This window comes from Nyctereutes procyonoides, unplaced genomic scaffold (genome assembly GCF_905146905.1).
Source record: "Nyctereutes procyonoides isolate TBG_1078 unplaced genomic scaffold, NYPRO_anot_genome, whole genome shotgun sequence".
NCBI lineage: Eukaryota > Metazoa > Chordata > Mammalia > Carnivora > Canidae > Nyctereutes > Nyctereutes procyonoides.
The window spans coordinates 47,865,719-47,889,351 of record NW_026575146.1 but is presented as its reverse complement, the minus strand read 5'-3'; the positions used below and the strand labels follow the sequence as shown (position 1 = coordinate 47,889,351).

Genomic DNA, 23,633 nt, shown 5'->3' with positions numbered 1-23,633 from the left:
TTTCCTTCTTTAGTATTTCAGTGTTATGGAGCTTCTGGAATCAGTTGATATGATGACGCAAAATCTGCCATACAGGAAATTCAAACCTGATGTACCTCTTCACTGTCATGCCAGAGAATGGTAAAATGACTTACATTTTAAAAAAATTGAGGTCTAATTTGACATATGAGTTTCAGGTTTATAACTTAATGATTTGATATTTGTATATGTTAACTTTTTTCTTTAGAATTTTTAAGATCTCTTAGCAACTTTCAAATGTGCACAGCTTAACTATTAGGACCACGCTTTACATTATATCCTCGTGACTTATTTTATAACTGTAAGTTTGAACCTTTTCAGTCCCTTCACCCATTTCACTCACTGCCCTTGCTTTACCTTTGTCAACCACCAGTCTGTTCTCTGTATCTATAAGCTCAGTTTTTTGGTTTTTGTCTTTTAAGATAACATATGTAAGTAAGATTGTATAGAGTTTATCTTTCTCTGACTAATTTCATTTTATATAATGTCCTCAGGGTCCATCCATGTTGTCACAAATGGCAAGATTTCATTCCTTTTCCTGACTAAATAATGTTCCACTATCCAACTATCTGTGTGTGTGTGTGTGTGTGTATGGAACATTTTCTTTATCCATTCATTCCTTGATGGTCATGTTGGTTTTTTTTGTATCTTGACTATTGTTAATAATGCTACAGTGAATAATGGGGAACATATATCTTTCTGTGCTAGTGTTTTCATTTTCTTCTTCCGATAAACACCCAGGAGTAGAATTGCTTGATCCAGTTTTTTTTAGATTTCTAAAATACGGCATAAAAGTGAATTTTCTGGGATTATTAAAAACTATAGTTTGTGTCAAGCAGTGTCTGCTTTTTTTAAGCAGTGTCTTTTTTAAAAAAAATTCAAACTTTCATATTATATACTTTAAACCTGTATGATTAAACTTGAACATCAGATTATATGAGTCTATAAAATACAGCCCCTTTCTAAAATTCAAAAGCCTTTTCATTCTGTTTATTAAGCTCTTGCTGTTTTCTAGAAATTGCAGTTACTCTTTTAGTTGACTTTTTAATTACTGTTCAGGTGACTAAAGTGCTGTTTGCCAAGTAATACTTTAATAGTCCTTCTGTAGAATTATGTCTTTTTTCTAACAAAATTCTGTGGTTTTCCTTGTTTTCACTCAGGAAAGAGAAAAGATTAATAACGTAATCTTAATACAAACTGGGCTGGGAAAAATCAAGTGCTCAGATAGTACACCATTTTCATAGTCTCTGTACTATAGTTATGAATGTTGTTTTGGAGCAGAAGCAACTTTATTTTTAGTACTCTTGGTTGGAGGGTGTTAAGTGTAGGGTTTTGTTTCTGTTTTCTAACTAGGTGGTCTTATGCTATACATGGTATTCTTGAAGTAAATATCTGCCCCCGGTTACGAATGTGGTCATGGAAGCATATTAGAGAACACAGGCAAAAGATGAAGAAGTATAAAGATCTGTATAAAAAAAAGATAACAACTAAGAAGCCAGCTGGTGAAATTCTCATCGCTTTGGAGGTTAGCATTTTTTAAAATTGTTGAGTATTTTGTACTTCATGACTTCTCAGTCTTTAGTGACTAACACTTCCTACTTATTTTTATTTTTTACTGACCATTCTCTTTTACTTAGACTGTTTTGTAGTCCTGTTCTTCACTTCAGTTGGGTGATATAAACTCTGGTGATATTCTCCTGGGAGCTGTTGAAATTGGAGATTATTCTCAAAATCTGGAGAGATTTGGGTTCATGCAAATAGTAACTTGAAGCCTCACATTATTACTTTTTTAACCCAGAGGCCTATAAAGCATTTGCTACATTGGTTCCAGTCTTCTGTGTGTCAGTTTCAAAGCTTTATGTTATCTGTCACCACCCATTTCTCCTGTTACCATCTAATGGCAGTAGTCAAATAAATTTCCTGTCTTTTATACATACTATGCTTAGAATTATAGCCAAGTCCCATCCGCCTTTCCTCATCTCTGTTTATCCCAGTTTTACTCCTTCTCAAGCTCTACTTAAGTCCCATCTCTTGTATGAACTTGCCTGAATTTTCTGCCCGTAGAGAGTCCCTTTTCTTTTTATTCTTCTGGCATTTCTAGTCTTTACCAGCAACTTTACATTTCATTATCTGTCTTGAGGTTTCCCTAAATACTAGTCTTTTCTGTTAGCATTATAGTATATTCTAGAAGGGATTGCTTTATGAGTGGATGATATTTAGTTTAGGGAGACTGAGGGGAGGTAGCCTCTTGAAATTAATATAACCATTCTGAATCTAGGCCAATTTCTGGTGTGGAGCCCCCTCAAGGTTGAGTTTTATTTTTATTTTTGAGGTAAGAGACTTTTTGCAGACCCAGACTATTAAGGATGTTTGGGTTTAGAGTGTTTTTGGGTGGTTACAGATGTCCTTACTTTTTTTTTTTTTTTTAATATTAACCTTAATCTTCCAAGTCTACTGGATAGTAGAACCCTGAATGAAGGGTTGTTTTCTAGACAATAATAGATTCGGTTACTTCTCCTAGGGGAGAAAAGATTTTAGCATGAAACTCTTAAAAGAGGTCATGGAAATAATGTATTGATATGATGAAAGATTTATTTTATTTTATTTTATTTTTTTTAAAGTTTTTATCTATTCACGAGACACACACACACACACAGAGCGCTGGACACAGGCAGAGGGAGAAGCAGGATCCTCCATGCAGGGAGCCCGACATGGGACTCAATCCTGGGTCTCCAGGATCACACCCTGGGCTAAAGGTGGTGCTTAACCACTGAGCCATCCAGGCTGCCCAGATTTAGTTTAATTTAGTTTATTTCAGTAACCATAAAAGCTTTGGAAAGTGTAGAATTTCAAAACAAGTTTAAGTGTATCTGGATCTACTTGGAATATACTAAAGATGACACACCAACTGTGCATATAATATGAAGGGTTTAGAATTGTGTTTTTACCTGAAAGCGACACTAATGTGTTTACCCTTAGTTGTAGTTAAAACCCAAATAAAAATCATTTTAAACAGTGCCTATATGATATCTTTTAGTATGTGTCTGTAAATCTTACTGTGATACTCATGTGCATGACATGTATGATTTCTTTAAGAAAGTTACTCTGTCATTACTAATTTTCAAGCTGACATAATATACAAGCACGGCTTCTCAGAATGAAACAGAAATACTATGCTGATGGATGATCTATTTTCTGCATCCTATTATATCTTACTGTGTCAGTTTGTTAGCTTATATATTGAAGTTTGATAATTTTTATAATCTTTGTGTAGACTATATGAAGTTACTCAAACACATTTTTGTTTATATTTTAAGGAGTTGGAAAAGACCTTGGATGTATTTAATATAACTATATCAAGACAACAGGCAGAAGTTGAGGTAATTCTAGATTATCTTTCAATTGGTTAAAAATAAATCTAGATTCCATGTAGATTTGACAGATAACAGTGATATTATTAGTGTTGTGCTGTAATATACTGTTTCCTAAAAGTTTACTTCTTCAAGTTTACTTCTTTGTGATATTAGAAAATTGATTCAGTGTTTTGCACCATCCATTTAAACTAGACAGATCCTGTGGTGAAAAGATTTATGTTAAATACTTTGACTAAATAATAATTCTAGCTAGATAATTATCAAACAATTCATATGAAGGTGAAAATCCAATTTTAGGAGGGTTGGTGAGATTACCATTACTTGTAAGACAGTAGGGTTAACTACCTGTAAATCCTAAATTTTTTTTTTAAGATTTTATTTATTTATTCATGAGAGACAGAGAAAGAGAGAGAGAGAGGCAGAGACACAGGTAGAGGGAGAAGCAGGCTCCCCGCAAGGAGCCCAATTTGGGACTCTATTCTGGATCCCGGGATCACGCCCTGGGCCAAAGGCAGATAATCACTGAGCCACCCAGGTGTCCCGTGGAAATCCTAAATTCTTATGTTGGGCTAATGTTGTAGTTACTGTGTTTTGTTTTCAGTTTGTATATCATTTACATTTTTTCACTGGAATAAATTTTGGAAAAGTAGTTTTTCTCTTTCTTGAGATTGCTAAATAAAGGATTATTTATTTATTTGAAAATTTATGTATTTTAGGCAAAGAAAGCTGGATATAGGATTTTCAGAGAAGGTGCAGAAGATTCAGAGGAAAATAAAGGATGGTTTAGTTGGCTGTGGACTTGGTCAGAACCAAAAAGTAAAGAACAACCAGATGTTAAACCTGGAAGTATGTCCATTTCATTTTATTAGTAATGCAGTTAATCATCAGGTTAATTTAGTGCAGCTCATCATCAGATGTAAAAATAAAATTTTGTAGAAAATTTTCTAAGATAAACATATATTTATATCATATGTGATTTATCCTTTTAATAAAACATTGGAAATGTATACACCAAACGAAAATTGAGTTTTTTATCTTAATGTTTACAAAAGAACATTATGTTCCAGATTTAATGAATGTGTGTTGCATAGTAATAAAAATTCCCAAGAGCATAAGGCATTGTAAATTTTTGTTGAAATTGTTTCTTAGAAAGGTTTTTATTTCCTTACCAAATGTTTAAGATCATAGCTTTGAAGACTTAAGAGCTTAAGATTATATCCTAGATCTATTACTTACTAGCAATGTAGCCCAGGCAAATTATTGAAATTCTCAAAACCTCAAGTTTATCACCTGTAAAATGGGAAATTATAATATTAATGCTTCTTGCGTTGTATGCTAAGTATGTTACTTAGCACAATACCATTAAGTTAGTCATTTTGTGAGCTTGCTTAATCCAAATATTTAGAAATTTGTATTGCTAAATTTATATATTTAGCAATTTATATTTTTGGAGACTAATCCTTCTAAAATTGCCAATCCCATCCTAACACTCAGTGCTTATGATTTCCTTTTTCTTTTTAATTAAATTTTTAATTTCTTAAAAGTATAAAAACAGAGTTAAATTTGCCAATTTGATAAGGCAGCTTAATTGTGGGTTAGTTTTATCTTACCAGTTAAGAATGCAAAAACACTTTTTTATGATTATAGTTCTTGAAGAGATGTTGACACCTGAAGAAAAAACTTTACTCTATGAAGCAATTGGCTATAGTGAAACAGCAGTTGATCCCACCTTGCCAAAAACAGTAAGATGTTTTCTTGCCTTATACCTGAGAGTTTAATAGTTAGATATGCCTACTTTTAATCCTTTCAGACATATGTTATTTATTGTATTGTCCTTGCCTGATCTGTACATATTATATTTTAGTTTCCAAGGTAAGAATAAAAATTGCCCGTGCTTTGTAGTGTCAATGTGGTGATTCTTTAACATATAAAGGGTTGTTTTTAAAATATTTTTTGGTTATTGGAAGGAATAAACTTTATGAATAAGAGTTTTTGTTGTCTTTATATGTATATTTCTTTTCATTTTATTCCTCTCAATATATTCTAGTTTGAAGCCATGAAGTTTTTTGTTCACTTGAAAAGCATGTCTATTGTTCTAAGAGAAAAACAAGAGACACCTGAGCTGTTGGATATTGTAGTAGAAGAATTTAGCACTTTGATTGTGCAAAGACCAGGAGCACAAGCCATTAAGTAAGTATTTTTCTTTTCCTTGAAGGAAAATATTTCAGTGTGAGGTTGGAAGTTAGATTATAAGTCTTACGGTATTTTGTAAGGGTACTATGGTTTAATGTATCCTTATATATTTTTAGGAACTTATATTTTAGAATTATTAAAGTAATAAAGGTTCAATAGAAAACTCCATTGTAAGGAAATGTAGAAGGACACTGAAGAATAAAACAAAAATGTCAGCCATCACACTCTACAAAAAGAAACCGTATCAACAATTTGGTTTTATCTGGGAATATATTTTACTTTCGTTTTTAAAAATAATTTTATTGAGATATAATTAATATACAATGCAATTCATCCTAAAGTGTAGAACTTGTTTATCACACTCTTGATGTCATACACTTAATTCACGTGCAAGTTACCATTATCTTAATTCTAGTACAGTTTTACACCCTAAAAAAAAGAAATCCTATACCTGTTAGCAGTCACTCCCCATTCTCCCCTCTCTCCATTGTATGATGACAAGTAATTTACTTTCTATTTCTAAGAATTTGTCTGTTGAGGGCATTTCATATGAATAGGAATCATAAAATATATGGCCTTTTCCATTCGGCTTCTTTCATGTAGCATGTTATTTTCCAGGTTCATTTATAGCATAGCAAGAATTAGTATTTTTTTCTATCGCATTCCATTGTGTGGATATACCACATTTTGTTTGCCCATTCATCAGATGATGGTATTTGGTTTGTTTCTACTTTTCAGCTATTACAAATAATGTTGTTATGGATTTTTACAGACCATATTTTGTATGGACAATAAGTCTTAAATTTTCTTGTGTACATACTTAGGAACAGAACTGTTTCCTCACATGGTAATTCTGTATTTAATTTTCTGAGGAATTGTCAGACTGTTTTCCAAAGCAGCTGCACCATTTTATATTCCCACAGTGTATAAGATTTATTATTAATTTATATCCTTGCCAACACTTAACCTATACTTTTGATTACAGCTATCCTAAGGGGTGTGAATTGGTATCTCACTACTCTTTCGATTTGCATTTCCCTGATAGCTAACAATATTGAGCATCTTTACTTCTGCTTATTGGTTGTTTCTGTATATTTTTTAGAGAAATGTATATTAACTTATTTTGCCCATTTTTAACTTGAATTGTCTTTTCATTATTTGGTTCTAACAGTTCTTTATTAAGAGTCCTCTGTATATTATTGATGAAAATCTTTTATCTCATAAGAAATTTATAATTATTTTGTCTCATTTTTTTCTTTTCATTTTTTTGATAGTATTCTTTGCCAGATGTTTTTGTTTTTGGTTTTGGTTTTGTTTTTTTTTTTTTTTTTTGTTTTGATGAAGTCCAGTTTATTTTTTATTTTGTTGCAATGAAGACTCAAGTCTTTGCCTAACTCAAGGACACAAGGATAAATTTCTGTATATTCTTGTGAGAATTTTACATTTTTATCTCTTAAATTAGATTTATGACCCATTTTGAGTTAACATTTATATATGGTTTGAGTTTGGGGTCCAGTTTCATTCTTCTGCATGAGATTATTCATTTGTTCCAGCAACATTTGTTGCAAGACCTTATATCTCCATTGAATGATCTCTGTATCCTCATCAAAAAGAGTTTACCATAAATGTAAGAATTTATGTCTGGACTCTATTCCCATTGATCTATACAACCTTCTGCCAGTAGTACACTGTATTGATGACTATAGTTTTGTAATAAAATTTGAAATCAAAAAGTTTATCCTCCAGTTTTGTATCATTATCAAGATGGTTTTAGCTCTTTTAATTTTCTTGAATTTCTTTGTATCTTTTAGGATCATCTTGTCCATTGTTGCCAAAAACTTTCAGTTTACATTTGATAAAGACTTTATTAAATCTGTAGATCAGTTTTGGGTACTGAAATTTAAGTGGTATTTTTTTAACACCTATGAATATGGATGCCTTTCCATTTACTTAGATCTTCATTAATTTCAACAATTATTTCATATTTTTCAGAGTACAAGTTTTATACCTTTTTGGGTAAATATATTCTCTTGTATTTCATTGTTTTTGATGCTGTATGGGAGGAAAGAGTTTTCCTCAACCCTTTTTGAGATTAACAAGGGAGAAGCATACGAATTTATTTCAATAAAAGTTTAACGGAAATGCATTCATAATGAAATGTAGATCCAAAGAACCAGTTAGAGTAGACTGTGTTAGGTCTGATGAAGAGTGGACAGTTGTGGAGGGATATGATAGGTCAAGGTGTGTAAGATAGGTATAGTAGACTGGGGGAAACTTAGCAAGCCCTGTTCATTAGGACTCTTTTCAGTTTACCTTTGCCTTTAGAGATAAGGATGCCTCTTTCCTCTAGCTATAGAGAGGGTACATGTTATGTGAGTGTTTTATGACCTATGTTTGAGAGGGGAGAGGGTAGGGGAATATTGGAATGATCTTCCTGCTTCTATTTTCTCAAAGCCCTTCAACTTAAAATACTCACTATACCAAGGTACCATATTTTGGGGGCAGTATGTCCTGAACCCCATCAGTACTATTACACTTGGCATCATGTTCTTAATTTCATTTTTGGATTGTTTATTACAAATGTATAAAAATACAATTGATTTTTGTATATTGATCTTGTACCCCGCAACCTTGATGAACCTGTTAATTAGTTCCAGTAGTTTTTAGTGAATTCCTTAGGATTTTCTGCATACTTGAGCATTGCATCTGCAAATAGAAATAGTTTTACGTCTATGTTTCCATTGTGGACACCTTTTCTTCATTTCTTAATTGCCTTTAGGACATCTTTTTCTAGTTCTTTATCTTAAGGAGAAGTGCTCAGTCTCTTAAATATGATGGAAAGAGTGGGTTTTCATAGATGCCTTTTAGCAGTTTTGAGAAATTTCCTTCTATTCCTAATTTATTGAGGTTTTAGTATTTGTTTTTTTTTTGGGGGGGGTGGGGGTTTGGCATGGAAGTTGAGTAGAGTTTTGTCAAATGCATTTTCTTTGTCCCTTGAGATGAAAGTGTAGTTTTTGTCCTTTATTCTTTTGATTTATGGTGTATTACCTTAATTGATTTTCACATGATAAAATAACTACATTCTTTTGGTCATATGTCTGGTCTTTTTCACATATAGCTGGATTTGGTTTACTGGTGAGGATTTGTACGTCTGTGTTCGTACGAGAATGATGGTCTATAGTTTTCTGGTGATGGCTTTGTGTATTTTTTGTCTTAGTATAATATTGTTTTTAAAAATGAGCTGGGAAGTGTTCTCTTCCTCTTTGGAATAGTTTGTAAATAACTGGTATTGATTCTTTATTAAATGTTTAGTGGTAGGATTCACCAGTAATGTCGTAGGGACCTGAGCTTTGTGGGAAGAAGTTTTTCAATATGAACTTAATCTGTACTTCTCCTTAGGTCTATTTAGATTTTCTGTGGTTTTTATTTTGTATTTTTTTAGTCCGTTTCAGTAGTTTGTTCCTTTTTAGGAATTTGTCCATTTTATTTAAGCTGTCAAATTTGCTGACATGTAGTTATTTAGTGTTACCATGTAATCTTTTTCTTTGTGTGAGATTGGTTATAATGTCTTTTTTCATTCCTAATTTTTCTGAATCTTGGCTCTTATTTCTTAATTTAGTTAAATTTCTTTTTTTAAGGAGCTTTGGTTTTGCTTTTTCTATATTTTTTCATTCTGTTTTATTAAATTATTTTCCAATCTTTTTATTTTTAAATTTTTGCTTTAGGCTTAGGTTACTTTTCTTTTTCAAGTATCTTTAACTGGTATGTTAGTGATTTGGGAATTTTTTATTTTTGTAGTGTATGCATTCACTAATTCATTAATTTTATTTTAATGAATTTTCTTTATTGGAGTAAAATTGACATAAAATTAATCATTCTAAAGAGTACAGTTCAGTGGGATTTAATATATTCATAATTTTGAATATTCACCACCCCTATCTAGTCAAAATATCATTACCACAGTAAAACCCCACACTCATTAAGAATTAATCCCCTCTTCCTGGTCCCTGGAGAACACAAGTCTGCTTTCTGTTTTTGGATATATCATATAAATAAAATCATACATTACATGACCTTTTGTGTCTGCTTTATTTCACTTAGCATAATGTTTTCAAGGCTCATCTGTGTTGTTGTATATATCAGAATTTCATTCTTTGTTAAGCTTGCACAATACTCCATTGTACGTATTTACCACATTTTGTTTATTCATCTGTTCTATGGAAATTTGAGTTCTTTCCACCCTTTGGCTATTGTGATAATACTTCACAGTGAACATTCATGAATGTAGATTTGAGTATAAATTCCTTTGCTATGTACCTAGGAATAGAATCGCTGAGTTATAGCATTATTCTGACTTTAACTTTCTGAGGAAGCACCAATGTGGATTTCATAGGGCTGCACCATTTTACATTTCCATCAGCAGTGTACAAGGATTTCAGATTTTCCATATTCTTACCAATACTTATTTTCTTGTTTGTGCTTTTAAATTACAGCTGTTTTTTTTGGGTGTGAAATATGGTTTCTCAGTTTTATTTCCTTAATGTCTAATGATACTGAGCATCCATTCATATGGATGTTGACTATCTGTACATCTTCATTGGCTCCATTTTTTAGTTGAGTTATTCTTTGTTGAGTTGTAATAATATTTATTCTAGACTCTAGATATGTGATATTTAGCTTTTCCTTACATTCTTTCACTTGTCTTTGCATTTTCTTTTTTTTTTTTTAAGTTTTTTTTTTTTTTTTTTACATTTTTATTTATTTATGATAGTCACACACAGAGAGAGAGAGGCAGAGACATAGAGGGAGAAGCAGGCTCCATGCACCGGGAGCCCGACGTGGGATTCGATCCCAGGTCTCCAGGATCGCGCCCTGGGCCAAAGGCAGGCGCTAAACCGCTGCGCCACCCAGGGATCCCTCTTTGCATTTTCTTGATAATGTCCTTTGATGCATGGTTTTTAATTTTGATAAAGTATAATTTATCTGGGGTTTTTGTGTCATTGCTTATGCTTTCGATGTTATATCTCAGAAGGTTTGACTAATCCAAGATTGTGGAAATCTAGTGCTACATTTTGTAAGAGTATTGGTTTTAACTCTTACATTTGGGTTTATGATCCACCTTGAGTTAAGTTTTGTATGTGGGTTAGACAGTGAATAAATACAATTTGATTAAGTTGTATGTGGATATCCAGGTATCCTAACACCACTTGTTTAAGAGATTATTTTTCCCCATTGAATGATGGGGATTGTTACCCTTGTTGAAAATCATTTGGCCATAGATACATGGCTTTATTTTTGGACTCTAATTCTATTTCCTTCCATTCTATAGACTCATTGTGTCTGTTCATATGTCACTTCCACACTGCTTTGATTACTATAGCTTTGTAGTAAATTTTAAAATTGGAAAGTGCAAGTCTTTTATCGTGTTCTACTTTTTCAAGAATATTTTGGATATTTGAAGTACCTTGCAAATCCGTATGAATTTGAGGATTTGTATATTCCATTCCACACACAAGCTACTTTGAATTTGATAGGGATTACATTAAATTTATAGATTGCTTTCAGTAGTATTGCCATCATAACAATAGTAAGTCTTCCAATCAATGAGTATAGATATCCTTCCATTTATTTATGTCTTTTTACATTTGTTCCAACAATTTTTTGTTCACTGTTCATGTCTTACACTTTTTTTGATTAAATATTTTCTTAAATGTTTACCATTTTGGATGTTAATGTGATGGAATTGTCAGTTTCTTCTTCAGGTTATTCATTGTAGGTGTATGGCAGCACAGTTGATTTTTGCATGTGAATCTTGTGAGTTGCAACTTTGCTGAATTATTAATTCTATTTTTTTGTAGATCCTTTGGGATTTTCTACATACAATTGATCCTTGAACAATATGGATTTGAACTGCATGGGTTCATTTATCTGTGGATTCTTTTTTTTTTTTTTTACAGTACTGCAAATGTATTTTTTCTCCCTTATGATTTAAAAATTTTTTCCTCTATATTTTAAGAACATTGTATAAAACGCATATCACAAAATATATGTCAATGGACTGTTTATGCTATTGGTAAGGCTTCTCATCCGTGAGAAGTTATTAGGAATTTGGTGAGACAGAAGTCATATCTGAATTTTTGACTATGCATATTGTCATTGCCCCTAACCCCTGTGTTGTTCACTCATGTAGAGTGATACCATCCATGAGTAGAGATTTTCATTTCTTCCTTTCCAATTAGATGCCTTTAACTTTTTTTCTTGGCTAATTACCTTGGCTGGAACTTCTAGAACAGGGTTGAAAGTGAACATCCTTGTCTGTTCATGGAGGGAAAGCTTTTGATCTTTTACCAGTGAGTATGATTCTAGTTGTGGGTTGTGTGTGTGTGTTGTTTTTTTTTTATAAATGCCCTTTTGCAGGTTGGGGAAGTACACTGTATTCCTTACTTCTGAAAAAAAATTTTTTAAAAGATTTTAGAATAAAATTTTTTTTTTGCATTGTTTGAGACGATCTTGTGGCTTTGTCATTCTATTAATAGATTGTTTTATTGCTTTTTTATTTGCAGCCCCCATCAAATAGATTCCTAGAATAAATCCTACCTGGCCATGATGTAGTCTTTTTAATAGGCTGTTAAATTTGGTTTGCTAGTATTTTAAGTGAGAGTGTGTGTGCATGAGCCAGGGATGGGGGTTAGGAGCAGAAGGAGAAGCAGACTTGCCACTGAGCAGGGAGCCCAGTGCAGGGTGGATTCTAAGACCCTAGGATCATGACCTGAGCCAAAGGCAGATGCTTAACCAACTGACCACTCAGGCACCCCAGTTTGCTAGTATTTTGTTGAAGTTTCTGCATCTGTCTTCATAAGGGATTTTAATTTAATTTATTTTATTTTATTTTTTTATTTATTTTATTTTATTTTATTTATTTTATTATTTTATTTAATTTATTTTATATTTTATTTTATTTATTTTATTTTATTTATTTTTTAATTTAATTTAATTTAATTTTATTTTAAAAATGGCCTTTAGTTTTGTTTTTTACTTTTTTCTTTCCTCATGATGTATTTCCTTGATTTTGGTATTAGGGGAATTCCGGCCTCAGAATGAATTAGGAAGTGCTCCCTCTTCTGTTTTCTGGATTAATTTCAGAAGGATTGATATTCTTCTTTAAATATTTGATAGAAATCACTGATAAAACCAACCATCTGGTCTTGGACTCTTCTTTTTTGGGAGGTTGATTACTTTTGGAGATTGATTACTGATTCAGTTTCCTTTTGAGTTATAGATCTGTTCTGATTTTCTGTTCTCTTGAGTCAGGTTTTGTAATCTTGTATGTTTCTAGGAATTTGTCCATTTCATTTAGTTTATATATTTTCTTTATGTCCTATCATTTGCAATACATTTTTATAATTATTTTTTTTCCTTCAAGGTATATAGGAATACTGTCACTTTCATTTCTGACTTTAGTTATTTGTGTCTTTTTTTTTCTTAGTCTAGGTAAAGATTTTTGTAAGTATGTTTGTTTTTCAAAGAGGCAAGTTTTTGTTGTCTTTATTATTTCTGTGAGCTTTGGGTTTTCTCTTTTCTAATTGAGGTATAAAGTAATGCTATTGATTTGATATATTTGTTTTTTAATGTGGTTATTTAGAGATAAAAATTTACTTATGAGCATCACTTTGGATGTATATCTTAAGTTTTGTCATGCTGCATTTAATTTATGTTCATTTCAAAGTATTTTCTAATTTTCCTTGCCCTTTTTTGACCTATTGACTAAGAATATTTTGTTCAGTTGCCACATATTTGAGAAACTTAAGTTTTCCCTCTAGAAATTTACCAGAAACTTTTGGAATTTACTTCCAAGATTTCCAACATTAATGCCATTGTGATTGGGGAGGATTTTTTGTATAATTTCACTCTGTAAAGTTTTAAAGACATGTTTTGTGGCCAAGCGCATGGTCTGGATCTGTCTTGGGAGTGTTCCATGTGCCTACACTTGAAAAGAATGTGTATTCTGCTGTCGGGTGGAATGTCCTATATAAGTTAAATATAATTAGTTTATAATTTTGTTCAGATTCTCTATTACTTTATTTGTTTCTTGGTCTAGATGTTCTGCATTTATTGAAGATGGTATATTAGAGTTTCCCATTGTTATTGTAGAATTGTCTATTTTTCTCTTGAGTTTTGTCAATGTAGGGATTCATATTTACATCTTTGAATTTACCCTTTATCAATATAAAGTGAACATTTTGTTATAGAACTTTTTTTAATTAAAGACTATTTTGTGTGATATTAATGTAAATAGTGTTCTCATTTGGGTACAAGTTGAACAGATTCTTTTTCCATCCCTTCACTCTCAGCTTTTGTGTCTGGATGTAAAGTGAGTCTTTTGTGCACAACATATTGAATCATGTTTTTTCATGTGTTCTGCTAGTCTCTATTTTTATTTTTATTTTTTATTTTTTAGTCTCTATTTTTAAATTGGTGAGTTTAATAACATTGACATTTAAAGTGATTACTGTCCAGGAAATACTTAAGACATTTTGCCATTTGTTTACTGTATGTCTTTATACTCCCCTCACCCCACCCCAGTGCCTCCAATTCTGCCTTTCTGTTGTTTGATTTCTTTTTGATTCTGTCCACATTTCTTTTTCTGTATACATTTTATTCATTGTCTTGGTGGATACCATGGAAATTACAATTAACATTCTAGATTTAAGACAGTCTAGTTTAAATCCATACCAACTTAGCTACAGTAATCTACAGAAACTCTGCTCCTACACAGGTATGCTCTTCGCCTTTATGTTATTATGTTCACAAATTACATCTTTATATATACATTGCATGCCTGTTCATCTAGATTTATGATTGATTTGTGCTTTTTGTCTTTAAATCCTAGAGGAAGTAGAAGAGTTAGGAACCAGAAATAAAATAACACTGGCTTTTATATCCACCTATGTATTAGCCTTACCATTTTTTATTTCTGCATATAGTTTACAGTTACTGTCTATAGGCTACTGTCCTTTCATTTTAGCCTGTAAGTTCCCTTAACATTTCTTCTAGGGCAGATCTACTATTGACGAACTCCCTTGGCATTTTTTTTTCATCTGTAAATGTCTTAATTTCTTTTCATTTGCCAGCTAGAAGTCTTAGTTGATGTTTAAAAAATTTCAACACTTAGAGTATCATCCCACTGCCTTTTGGCCTCTGTGGTTTCTGATAGATTAGCTCTTAACCTATTAACTATCCTTTGCATGTGATGAGTTGCTTCTCTCATGCTGCTTTCAAGATTTTATCTTCGTTTTGGTTTTGACTGATTATAATGTGTTCTGTGTGTGTCTTTTTGAGCTGATCTTTATTAGAGTGCATTCAGCTTCTTTGATGGGTAGATTAATGGCTTTTATCAAATTTGACAGATTTGGGAGCACTGTTTCTTCAAATATTCTTTCTGTCCCCTTTTCTATTCTTCTGGGATGCCCAGAATACATGTGTAGGTCTGCTTGATACTCTCCCACCTAGGCACTGTGTAGTTCTTTGTTCTTTGTTTCTTCTTTCTTCCCCTCCCGTCCCTCCTCCTTTCCTAACTTCTTTTATTTTTTCTTTCTGTTCTTTTCAGAGGAAGAGAGAAATGGAGATGGGGCAGAGGGTGAGGGAAGGAGAGACTCCTCAGCAGTCTCCACACCCATCATGGAACCCAAAGCAGAGCTTGATCATATGGCTCCAAGATCATGACCTGAGCCAAAATCAAGAGTCAGAGGCTTAACAGCTGAGCTACCCAGGCACTCTTCATTTTTCATTCAATTCCTCAGACTCAGTAATTTCACTTGTCTGTATTCAATTTGACTTATTCTTTTGGCTTCTCACATATGCTCTTGACCTTTTCTAATGTTTTTTCCTTTCAGCTATTATATTCTTATCTACAAATTTTCTATTCGTATTTTACACTTAATATATCTCTATTTAGGAATGCCTGGGTGGCTCAGTGGTTGTGTATCTGCCTCTGGCTCAGGTCGTGATCCTGGGGTCCTGGGATCAAGTTCCACGTTAGGCTGCTTACAGGGAGCCCGCTTCTCCCTCTGCCTGTGTCTCTCCCTCTCTCTGTGTGTCTTTCATGAATAAATAAATAAAATCTTAAAAAAAAACCTCCCTTTTTATATTGTTTCGATATCTTTTACCTGATTTCTTTACACCTTTGTCCATGATTTCCTTTAGATTGTAGAGCGCATTTAAGGCAGCTTGTTTGTCTTTAGTACATTCTTCCTGTGTATGGTTTATAATTTATTTGTTTAAAAATTGGCATTTTGTATTGTAAAATGTGTTAACTACGGAAATTAGATTCTCCTTTTTCACCTGTATTTGTTGTTTATTATTGAGGGCTGTAGTCTTTCATTTGTGTACTGACTTTAGTGGGTAGAATTATTTCCTCCGAAAAGTTGTGTCAAGTTCTAACTCTTGTACCTGTGACTGTAACCTTAGTTTGGAATAGGGTCTTTCTAGATATAATGAAGTTCATAACTAACAAATTTGAATGAAGTAGATTTGAGTTTAATCTACTATAGATTTGAGTGAGCCCTAATTCAATGGCTGGTGGTGTTATAAGAAGAGAGAAATTTTAATACAGACATACAAGAAACAAGAAGACTGGAGAAGAAGATTTGTAGACAGACACACAAGAATGCCAGAGAGATAAAAGTGATAGGCATAATATATGTGCAGGCCAACTTGTACCAAGGATTCCTGGCAACAGTAAGAATCTTGTAGAAGAACATGGAACATATTATCCCTCTAAGTCTCCAGGAAGAACCAGCAGATTTCAAACATCTGAACTCTATATCTGTGAAAGAATAAGTTCTTGTTTTAAGACACTCATTTTGTGATAATTTATTATACCAGCCCTAGCAAATGAATACAATGAATTTTCCAAACTATTTTTTGAGAAGACTCTGTTCTTTGTCATTTGTGATTGCTTAAGTATCTGTTCCATTATTTCAGTGATCAGGCAGTTAACTGACAGATTTCCTTAAATTCTTTTTTTTTTTTTTTAAGATTTTTTATCTATTTATTTTTGAGATACAGAGAGAGGCAGAGACATAGGCAGAGGGAGAAGCAGGCTCCATGCAGGGAGCCCAACATGGGACTCGATCCCGGGTCTCCAGGATCACACCCTGGGCTGAAGGCAGGCTCTAAACTGCTGAGCCACCCAGGTTGCCCGATTTCCTTAAATTCTTAAAACCAAAACAGAGAAATACTCTCTAGGTCCTTGTACTTGACTCTGGGCTATGGTACTTCAGTTCTGTGCCAGGCTTCCTACCGCTCTGCCTTAGCATTCACCCCCTGCTTGCATGGAGCTCACAAATCTGTTAGAAGTGCATGCCCAGGCTCCTCTCAGGTCTTTGCTGAACATACATTGGGTCCTCAGTATGTGTGTTGCTCTCTGGCATCCATGGTTTACATTGTGGCCTTTCTGAGCCTTTTTCCCCAAAGAAACTTCCTTTCAGCCTCCTCATTCCTGGGTACTGGGATCTGGCTGGTATTTTCCCCATCTACTATCTCTTGTTCCAGACAGCTATCATTAATCTATTTCTTTAAGTTTTGGGGCAGATGTTACTTTTGCCTGCATGACAGGTAACAAAATAGAGGTCACCCTCTACACTGGTTCTTTAGGGAACTGTCAAGCAGGTGAAAACATTTGACATCATTATTTTAAGGACAAGACTCCTGTCTTCCTTCATTTGAGCAGGAACAATAAGATAACCACAGCCTGGAATTATAAAAAAACTGAAATTTATTTCTCACAGTTCAGAAAGCTGGAAGTACAACACTAGCAGACCAACACTGCCAGGTTCTGCTAGAAACCCTCTTCCAAATTTCAGACTGCCAGGTTCTTGCAGTGTCTTCATAAGATTAAGGGGCTAGGGTTCTCTGTAGGGTCTCTTTTATAAGACCTCTAATCCCATAGCACTCATCACTTAATCACCTCCCAAATGCCCCAGATACCATCACAATGGGCACTACTCTTTGAACAAGTGAATTTTGAGGGAAACACATTCAGACCTTAGCATCTTGTATCAGTCCGCTGGCTCCAGCAGGCCACATCAGAATGTGGCCCACTTAGCATTCTCACTGCTGTGCTTGGGAATGGGGAATGGTAGAAAGTTAAATAAAAATGCCAAAGTGCTTCCTTTCTGAAAGAAAAGAAATGTAGCTGTCTTCATTAAGCATTTCCTTGGTTGATGTAAGTTTTTGATTAAGTTCCAGACTTGCAGAGATGTTGACTCTGGCAGTTTTTGCTAGCTTAACATAGAGACTAATTCTTGGAGCACCTTACTCTGCAATTTTCAATGATATTCCTCTATTACTTTTTTTGGAAAGACTTTATTATTTTTATTTTTTAAAAGATTTTATTTACTCACTTGAGAGAGGGAGGAGCTGAAAGAGAGAGCAAGGGCGGGGGGATTGAGCAGAGGGAGAAGGAGAAGCAGACTCCCTGCTGAGCAAGGAGCCCAATGCAGGGCTGAATCCCAGGACCTGGAGGTCATGACCTGAGCCAAAGGCAGACACTTAACCAACTGAGCCACCCAGGCTTCTGTATTCATTTATTTTCAAAACTAGTTTGGGAGGAAGGTACAGAAGTTACCTCTCTACCTCCTGCACATGCGCAGCCTCCTCCATTTTCAACATCAAGCACTAAAATGGTGTGTTTTTTTGTTAACGACGAGCTTACATTCATTGACACATCATGCTCACCCAAAGTTCATCGTTTATATTGCCATTCATTCTTAATGGTGTGTTTTCCTATGAGTTTGGACAATGACATGTCCATTACTGTATCATACAGAGTATTTTCATTGCTTTAAAAATCCTCTGTTGTGCTTATTCATCATCCCCACCTTCCAGCCTCTGATCTTTTTACTGTGTCGGTAGTTGTTGCCTTTTTCAAGAAGGTCATGCATGTAGCTAGGATCATTTGCTATGTATCTTTCTCAGATTGACTTCTTTCATTTAGTAATAGGCATTTAAACTTCCTTTATGTCTTTTCATGGTTCATTAGCACGTTTGGCTTTTTTTTTTTTTTTGTGCTTAATGACATGCCATTATCTGGCTGTAACACAGTTCATTTTATTCATTCACCTACTGAAGGCTGTCTTGGCTGTTTCTAAGTTTTGGCAAGTGTGAACAAAGCTGCTGTAAACATTTGTGTACAGGTTTTTGTAGGGATGTAAATTTTCAGCTTCTTTGAGTGAATATCAAGGAGTCTGACTACTGGATCCTATGCTAAGAGTATGTTTAGTTTTGTAAGAAACTGCAAAATTCTTTTCCAAAAAGACTATACCATTGCATTCTCACCAGTAATGTAGGAGAGGAGAGTTCCTGTTGCTCCACACCCTCACTCTTATTTGGCATTACCAGTATTTTAGATTTTGGCCACACCTGATAGATGTGTCATGGAATCTTTGTTGTTTTAATTTGCATTTCTTTGATGACCTGTGATGTAGAACATCTTTTCATCTGTTTATTTGCCATATATATGTCATCTTTGGTGAAGTGTCTGTGAAGGTTTTCGCCCCTTTTTTGTACTGTTTTCTTCTTGAATTTTAAGAGTTCTTTGTATATTGTGGATAAGTCTTTTATCAGATGTGTCATTTGTAAATATTTTTTTCATAGACCATGACCTGTCTTAATCTCTTAACATTTACCATAATCTTCGGTGTTTTCTATTTGTTCCTTTTTTTTTTTTTTTTTTTGCCTTTCTTACCTTTTCTTTCTTCTATGTTTTTTTTTTTTTTCCTGCCCATTGTAGTTTGAGTATCCTTTTTTTTCCTCCCCTTTCTAAAGTAGGCTCCACACCCAGCATGGGGCCCAGCATAGGGCTTGAACTCACAACTCTGAGATCAAGACCTGAGCTGACATCAAGAATCACACACTTAACTGGCTGAGCCACCCAGACACCCCTGTTTAATTGAGTTTTGTTCTAGTTCCTTGTATCATTGCTGCTATTCATTTCACTTATATATGAACATACATACATAAGCATAAAAACATACATAAGTCATACTTACAAACATATAGAACTGAATACATTGTTACTATTATATTGAACATATTAATTTGATTAAAGGGTTTTTTTTCTCTAAATAACTTTTTACTATTTCTCAAAAGGCAGATGTAGTTAAATAATTTTCCCCATTTTTTTTTGTCTTAGTCATTATTTTGTTTTAACTTTTGAAGGAAAATTTCATACAGTACAGAATTCTAAGTTGGTGATTTTTTTTTTTTTTTTTTTGTCTTAACACTTTAAAATTTTCGCTACACTCTTTTTGCTTCCATGGCTTCTGAGAAGGCAGATGTTATCCTTATCCCTGTTCCTCTATATCTAGGTTGTTCTTTCCTTTGATTTATTTCAGGATTTTTTTCTTTACATTTTTTTTTTGTAGTTTAAAAATATAATTGAGTGTGGTTTTTTGATTGTTTGCATTTATTTATTCTGCTTGATGTGCTCTGACCTTTGTGGATCCATGACTTAATGTTGGACATTAATTTGGGGAAATTGTCAGTCGTTCTTGGTTAAAATTGGTGCTTTTCTCTCCTGGGATTCTTTTTATGCATAGGGTGCATTTTTTTGTTGTTGTCCCATAGCACTTGGTTATTCTGTTATTTTCATCCCTGTTCTCTGTTTCCTGTATTTTTATGACTCTGATACATTCTCCAGCTCAGGCATTGATTTTCTCAGATACATCTAGCCTCCTTATAAGCCCTTTAAAGGCATTCTTGTTATAGTGTTTCTGATCTTTAATATTTATTTTTGCTTCTTTCTTAGGATTTCCATCTCTCTGCTTATATTGTTCATCTGTTCTTGCATGTTGTTTACTTTGTCCATTATAACCCTTAGCATATTAGTTTTTAAATAGTTTTTTCACTTCAGGTTATGTTGTTTGCCTTTTGCTATGCTTATGCCGTGACATTTTTTTTGATAGCCAAACATGATGTGTGATGTATGGGGTGAAATGAACTATGTAAATAAGCCTTTAGTGATTGAGTTGTAAGCTATAGGGGGAAAGGGAACAGTTCTATGGTGCTGTGATTAGCTCTCTGTTTTTTAGTGATCCCATGCTTCTGGTCTGTGAACTTAAGTTTCTTAGTACTCCCCTTCTCCCTGCCTCAGGTGGGAGAAGATAGCTAGCGTTGGGGAAATTGGGTATTTCCCTCCTCCTGTGTGGAATAGTAGACCTGACTAAAGTTGGTATTTCCCTTCTCTAGGTATTTTGGCTTTGATAATACTTCATTAGGTTAGGCTTGTAGCTAACTAGCTCCTCCAACGAGCATGCCTTTTAAGAAGAACATAAAGTTGTGGCATATTTTTAAACGGTTTCTTTTCGCCTTTCCTTTCCTGAAGCCTGAAAGTTTTTTTCGCTAATGCTTATTATAGGAAACTGTTCCAGTTCCTGGAGGTGTATCTCAAAATATTTTTGGGGCCCCCCCATGATTGGGTCCCCTAGAGTTGTCCACTTTGAATCTCCAGCAATTGAGGAGAATGAAACAGTTCAGGTTTTCCAACGTTGGCACTGGCTTACATGATAATTTTCTTTCATGAGGCTCTGGTAATCAGTGACTTTTTTTAAAATATAGAAGTCAACATGTGAATAGGGTTGTTTGTGAATTAATCTTTGTCAATTCAGATCAAATAGTTGTATATTTTCTTTGACATGAATGGAATAGAAAGAAATGAAAATTGAAGTTGTTTTTTTATTAATCTTAACTTTATTTTCAGTTTGAAAAATACTGTAAAATGTAAAATTGTATTGATAGCTAGTTTTTGTCCTGTCTTTTTTCATGTAGATTTGAAACCAAAATTGATTCATTTCATGTTACTGGCTTGCCAGATAATTCAACAAAACCTCGCCTCCTATCTTCATTGGATGATGCTACTTCACTCTTCCAAATTATATTTGAGATAAATCCGTTAGATGAAACTGTTGCTCAAAGGTGTATCATAGAAGCTGAACCTTTAGAAATGATATATGATGCAGTAAGCATTTCTTTTCTTTTCTTTTTTTTTTTGCAGTAAGCATTTCTTAATTCCTAAGTTTTAATATATTTCAATTTGCTTTGAGTTTGTGCCTAATGTTAATAATATTTATTTTAACAGAGAACAGTGAATAGTATAGTGGAATTCTTCAGGCCTCCAAAAGAGGTAAATCTAGCACAGCTCACGTCAGTGACTTTGACAAAACTTGAAGAATTTCGTGACAAGACAGCAACAGGTAAATGCTAGTATTAATGTTGGTTTATTAAAAATTGTATCCTACACAAACTTTTAGTCACATTAAACTGTTTTTAGTAAGGTATACTTTAAATTTATGCTTTTAGACTACATATAGTTTAGTTGAAAGTAATTGGTACTATTTTACTTAAATTCAGGTATAACAATAATCATTTCTTACACCCAGAAAGGACAAAACCTATTACCACATTCAAGTTAATTTCATGTTATGTTAGAATTTTTGGAATTCTGTTTGTGAGAGATTGAACCTGGCATTTTCATTTCATGTAATGAATTCCATATTTTAATATATTGGCTTCCAAAAAGAAAATTCCATCCTTTTTTATCCTTTTGCAGAGTTTTTATAAGTTTTGGTGTTATTTTTTTCTTTCTGTATTTCACCTAATGAAATAGTAAAACCATAAGGGCTTGGAGATTTCTTTGTGGAAGATTATTTTATTTTATTTTATTTATTTTATTTTATTTTATTTTTATTTATTTTATTTTATTTTATTTTTTTGTGGAAGATTTTAAATTACAGATTCCCTTTTTAAAATATATATTTTAAATATATAAGATCATATAAAGTTAATCTATATGATTTTAATGCTTTGCAATTTGTTGATATTTGCTTTCTGGCTCAGTATGTGGTAATTAAAAAATATTTAACATGTTTGAAAGCCTATATTTTTCATACCTATACATATTTTTAGGTCATATTTATCCTATATTTCAAATCTGTATCCTTACTGGATTTTTCCCTGTTTTCTGTCACCATATTCCAATAGTTCTTTAGAGAAATACAGGAAAAGTAGTGTCACTGTGCATGTGCATTTGTCTGTTTCTTTTAGATCTGTCATTTCTTTTCTTTATAAATTTAGTGCTGTCAGTATCAAATTGCTGTCAGTAAATAAAATTTTTTCTCCAATAAGCCAAATCTTTTATTTCTATGAAGTTGACTGCATGTATTTTTAGAAACATTTTAATTCAAATTAAAATATTTTCATTTATTTTTTCAGGTGTTAGTATGGATATTCTAGTTTTTGCTTGGTTAGAATTTGTTTATATTTTTCATTCTTTTCCCCTGTATCTTTTAGATGTGTCGTATCAACAACAATATAGTGGGATATTTTTCAACTTTTTTTTTCTTGTCTTTTTTAGATAAATTCTAGCATTACTTTGTTTCCCTCCACCCCTTCACTATACCACTCTAGTAATAGTAACACTGTTTATCTCAAAATATAATTTTAGTAAAATTTTTTATTCTCCCTCAGTCATTACAAGGACTTGAGAGCACTAGAACTCCCATTTACCATCTTCATCAATTATGTGCTATTGTTCTTTCTTTGTTTTACTTGTCTCCATTTTTTTATTCAAGTATGATTGACATACAATGTTAGTGGTAGGTATACAACATAATGATTCACCAATTCTGTATATTACATTGTTTTTTTTTTTTTGTTTTTAGAGGGAGAAAGATAACGTGTGTGTGGGAGGGGCAGAGGGAAAGGAAGAGAGACAATTTTAAGCAGGCTCCACTCCCAGCATGGAGCCTGATGTGTTCGGTATCAGGACCCTGAGATCATGACCTGAGCTGAAATCAAGAGTCAGACAAGAGTCAGACACTTAACTGAGTGAGCCACCCATCTGCCCCAAGATTATCTTACCTTATATATTCTGTATCAGTGTGATATATCCAGCTGTGGACCATTCTGAGGATTGGTAGATTAAACAAATTTTAGAAATTTCATCCAGAAAATTTTTACTCATTAACCATATACATTTTTTCTCTTAAA

The 23,633-nt window shown here is 33.2% G+C and overlaps 1 protein-coding gene across 4 annotated transcripts in view; it reads left to right on the top strand.

The window, feature by feature from the left end:
- The window catches only part of VPS13A (vacuolar protein sorting 13 homolog A), a 241,199-nt gene that overhangs the window by 44,297 nt on the left and 173,269 nt on the right, over positions 1–23,633 (top strand). For all 4 annotated transcript variants that reach the window (XR_008662454.1, XM_055309662.1, XM_055309663.1 and 1 more), the window contains exons 12-19: positions 14–120; positions 1,372–1,543; positions 3,336–3,398; positions 4,109–4,238; positions 5,040–5,134; positions 5,440–5,582; positions 21,414–21,603; positions 21,724–21,838. Coding sequence is in view for 3 of the 4 variants with exons in the window: in XM_055309662.1 (XP_055165637.1) it covers positions 14–120; positions 1,372–1,543; positions 3,336–3,398; positions 4,109–4,238; positions 5,040–5,134; positions 5,440–5,582; positions 21,414–21,603; positions 21,724–21,838 (1,015 nt within the window). In the remaining variant the exon portion in view is untranslated. The remainder of the gene's footprint in view (positions 1–13; positions 121–1,371; positions 1,544–3,335; positions 3,399–4,108; positions 4,239–5,039; positions 5,135–5,439; positions 5,583–21,413; positions 21,604–21,723; positions 21,839–23,633) is intronic.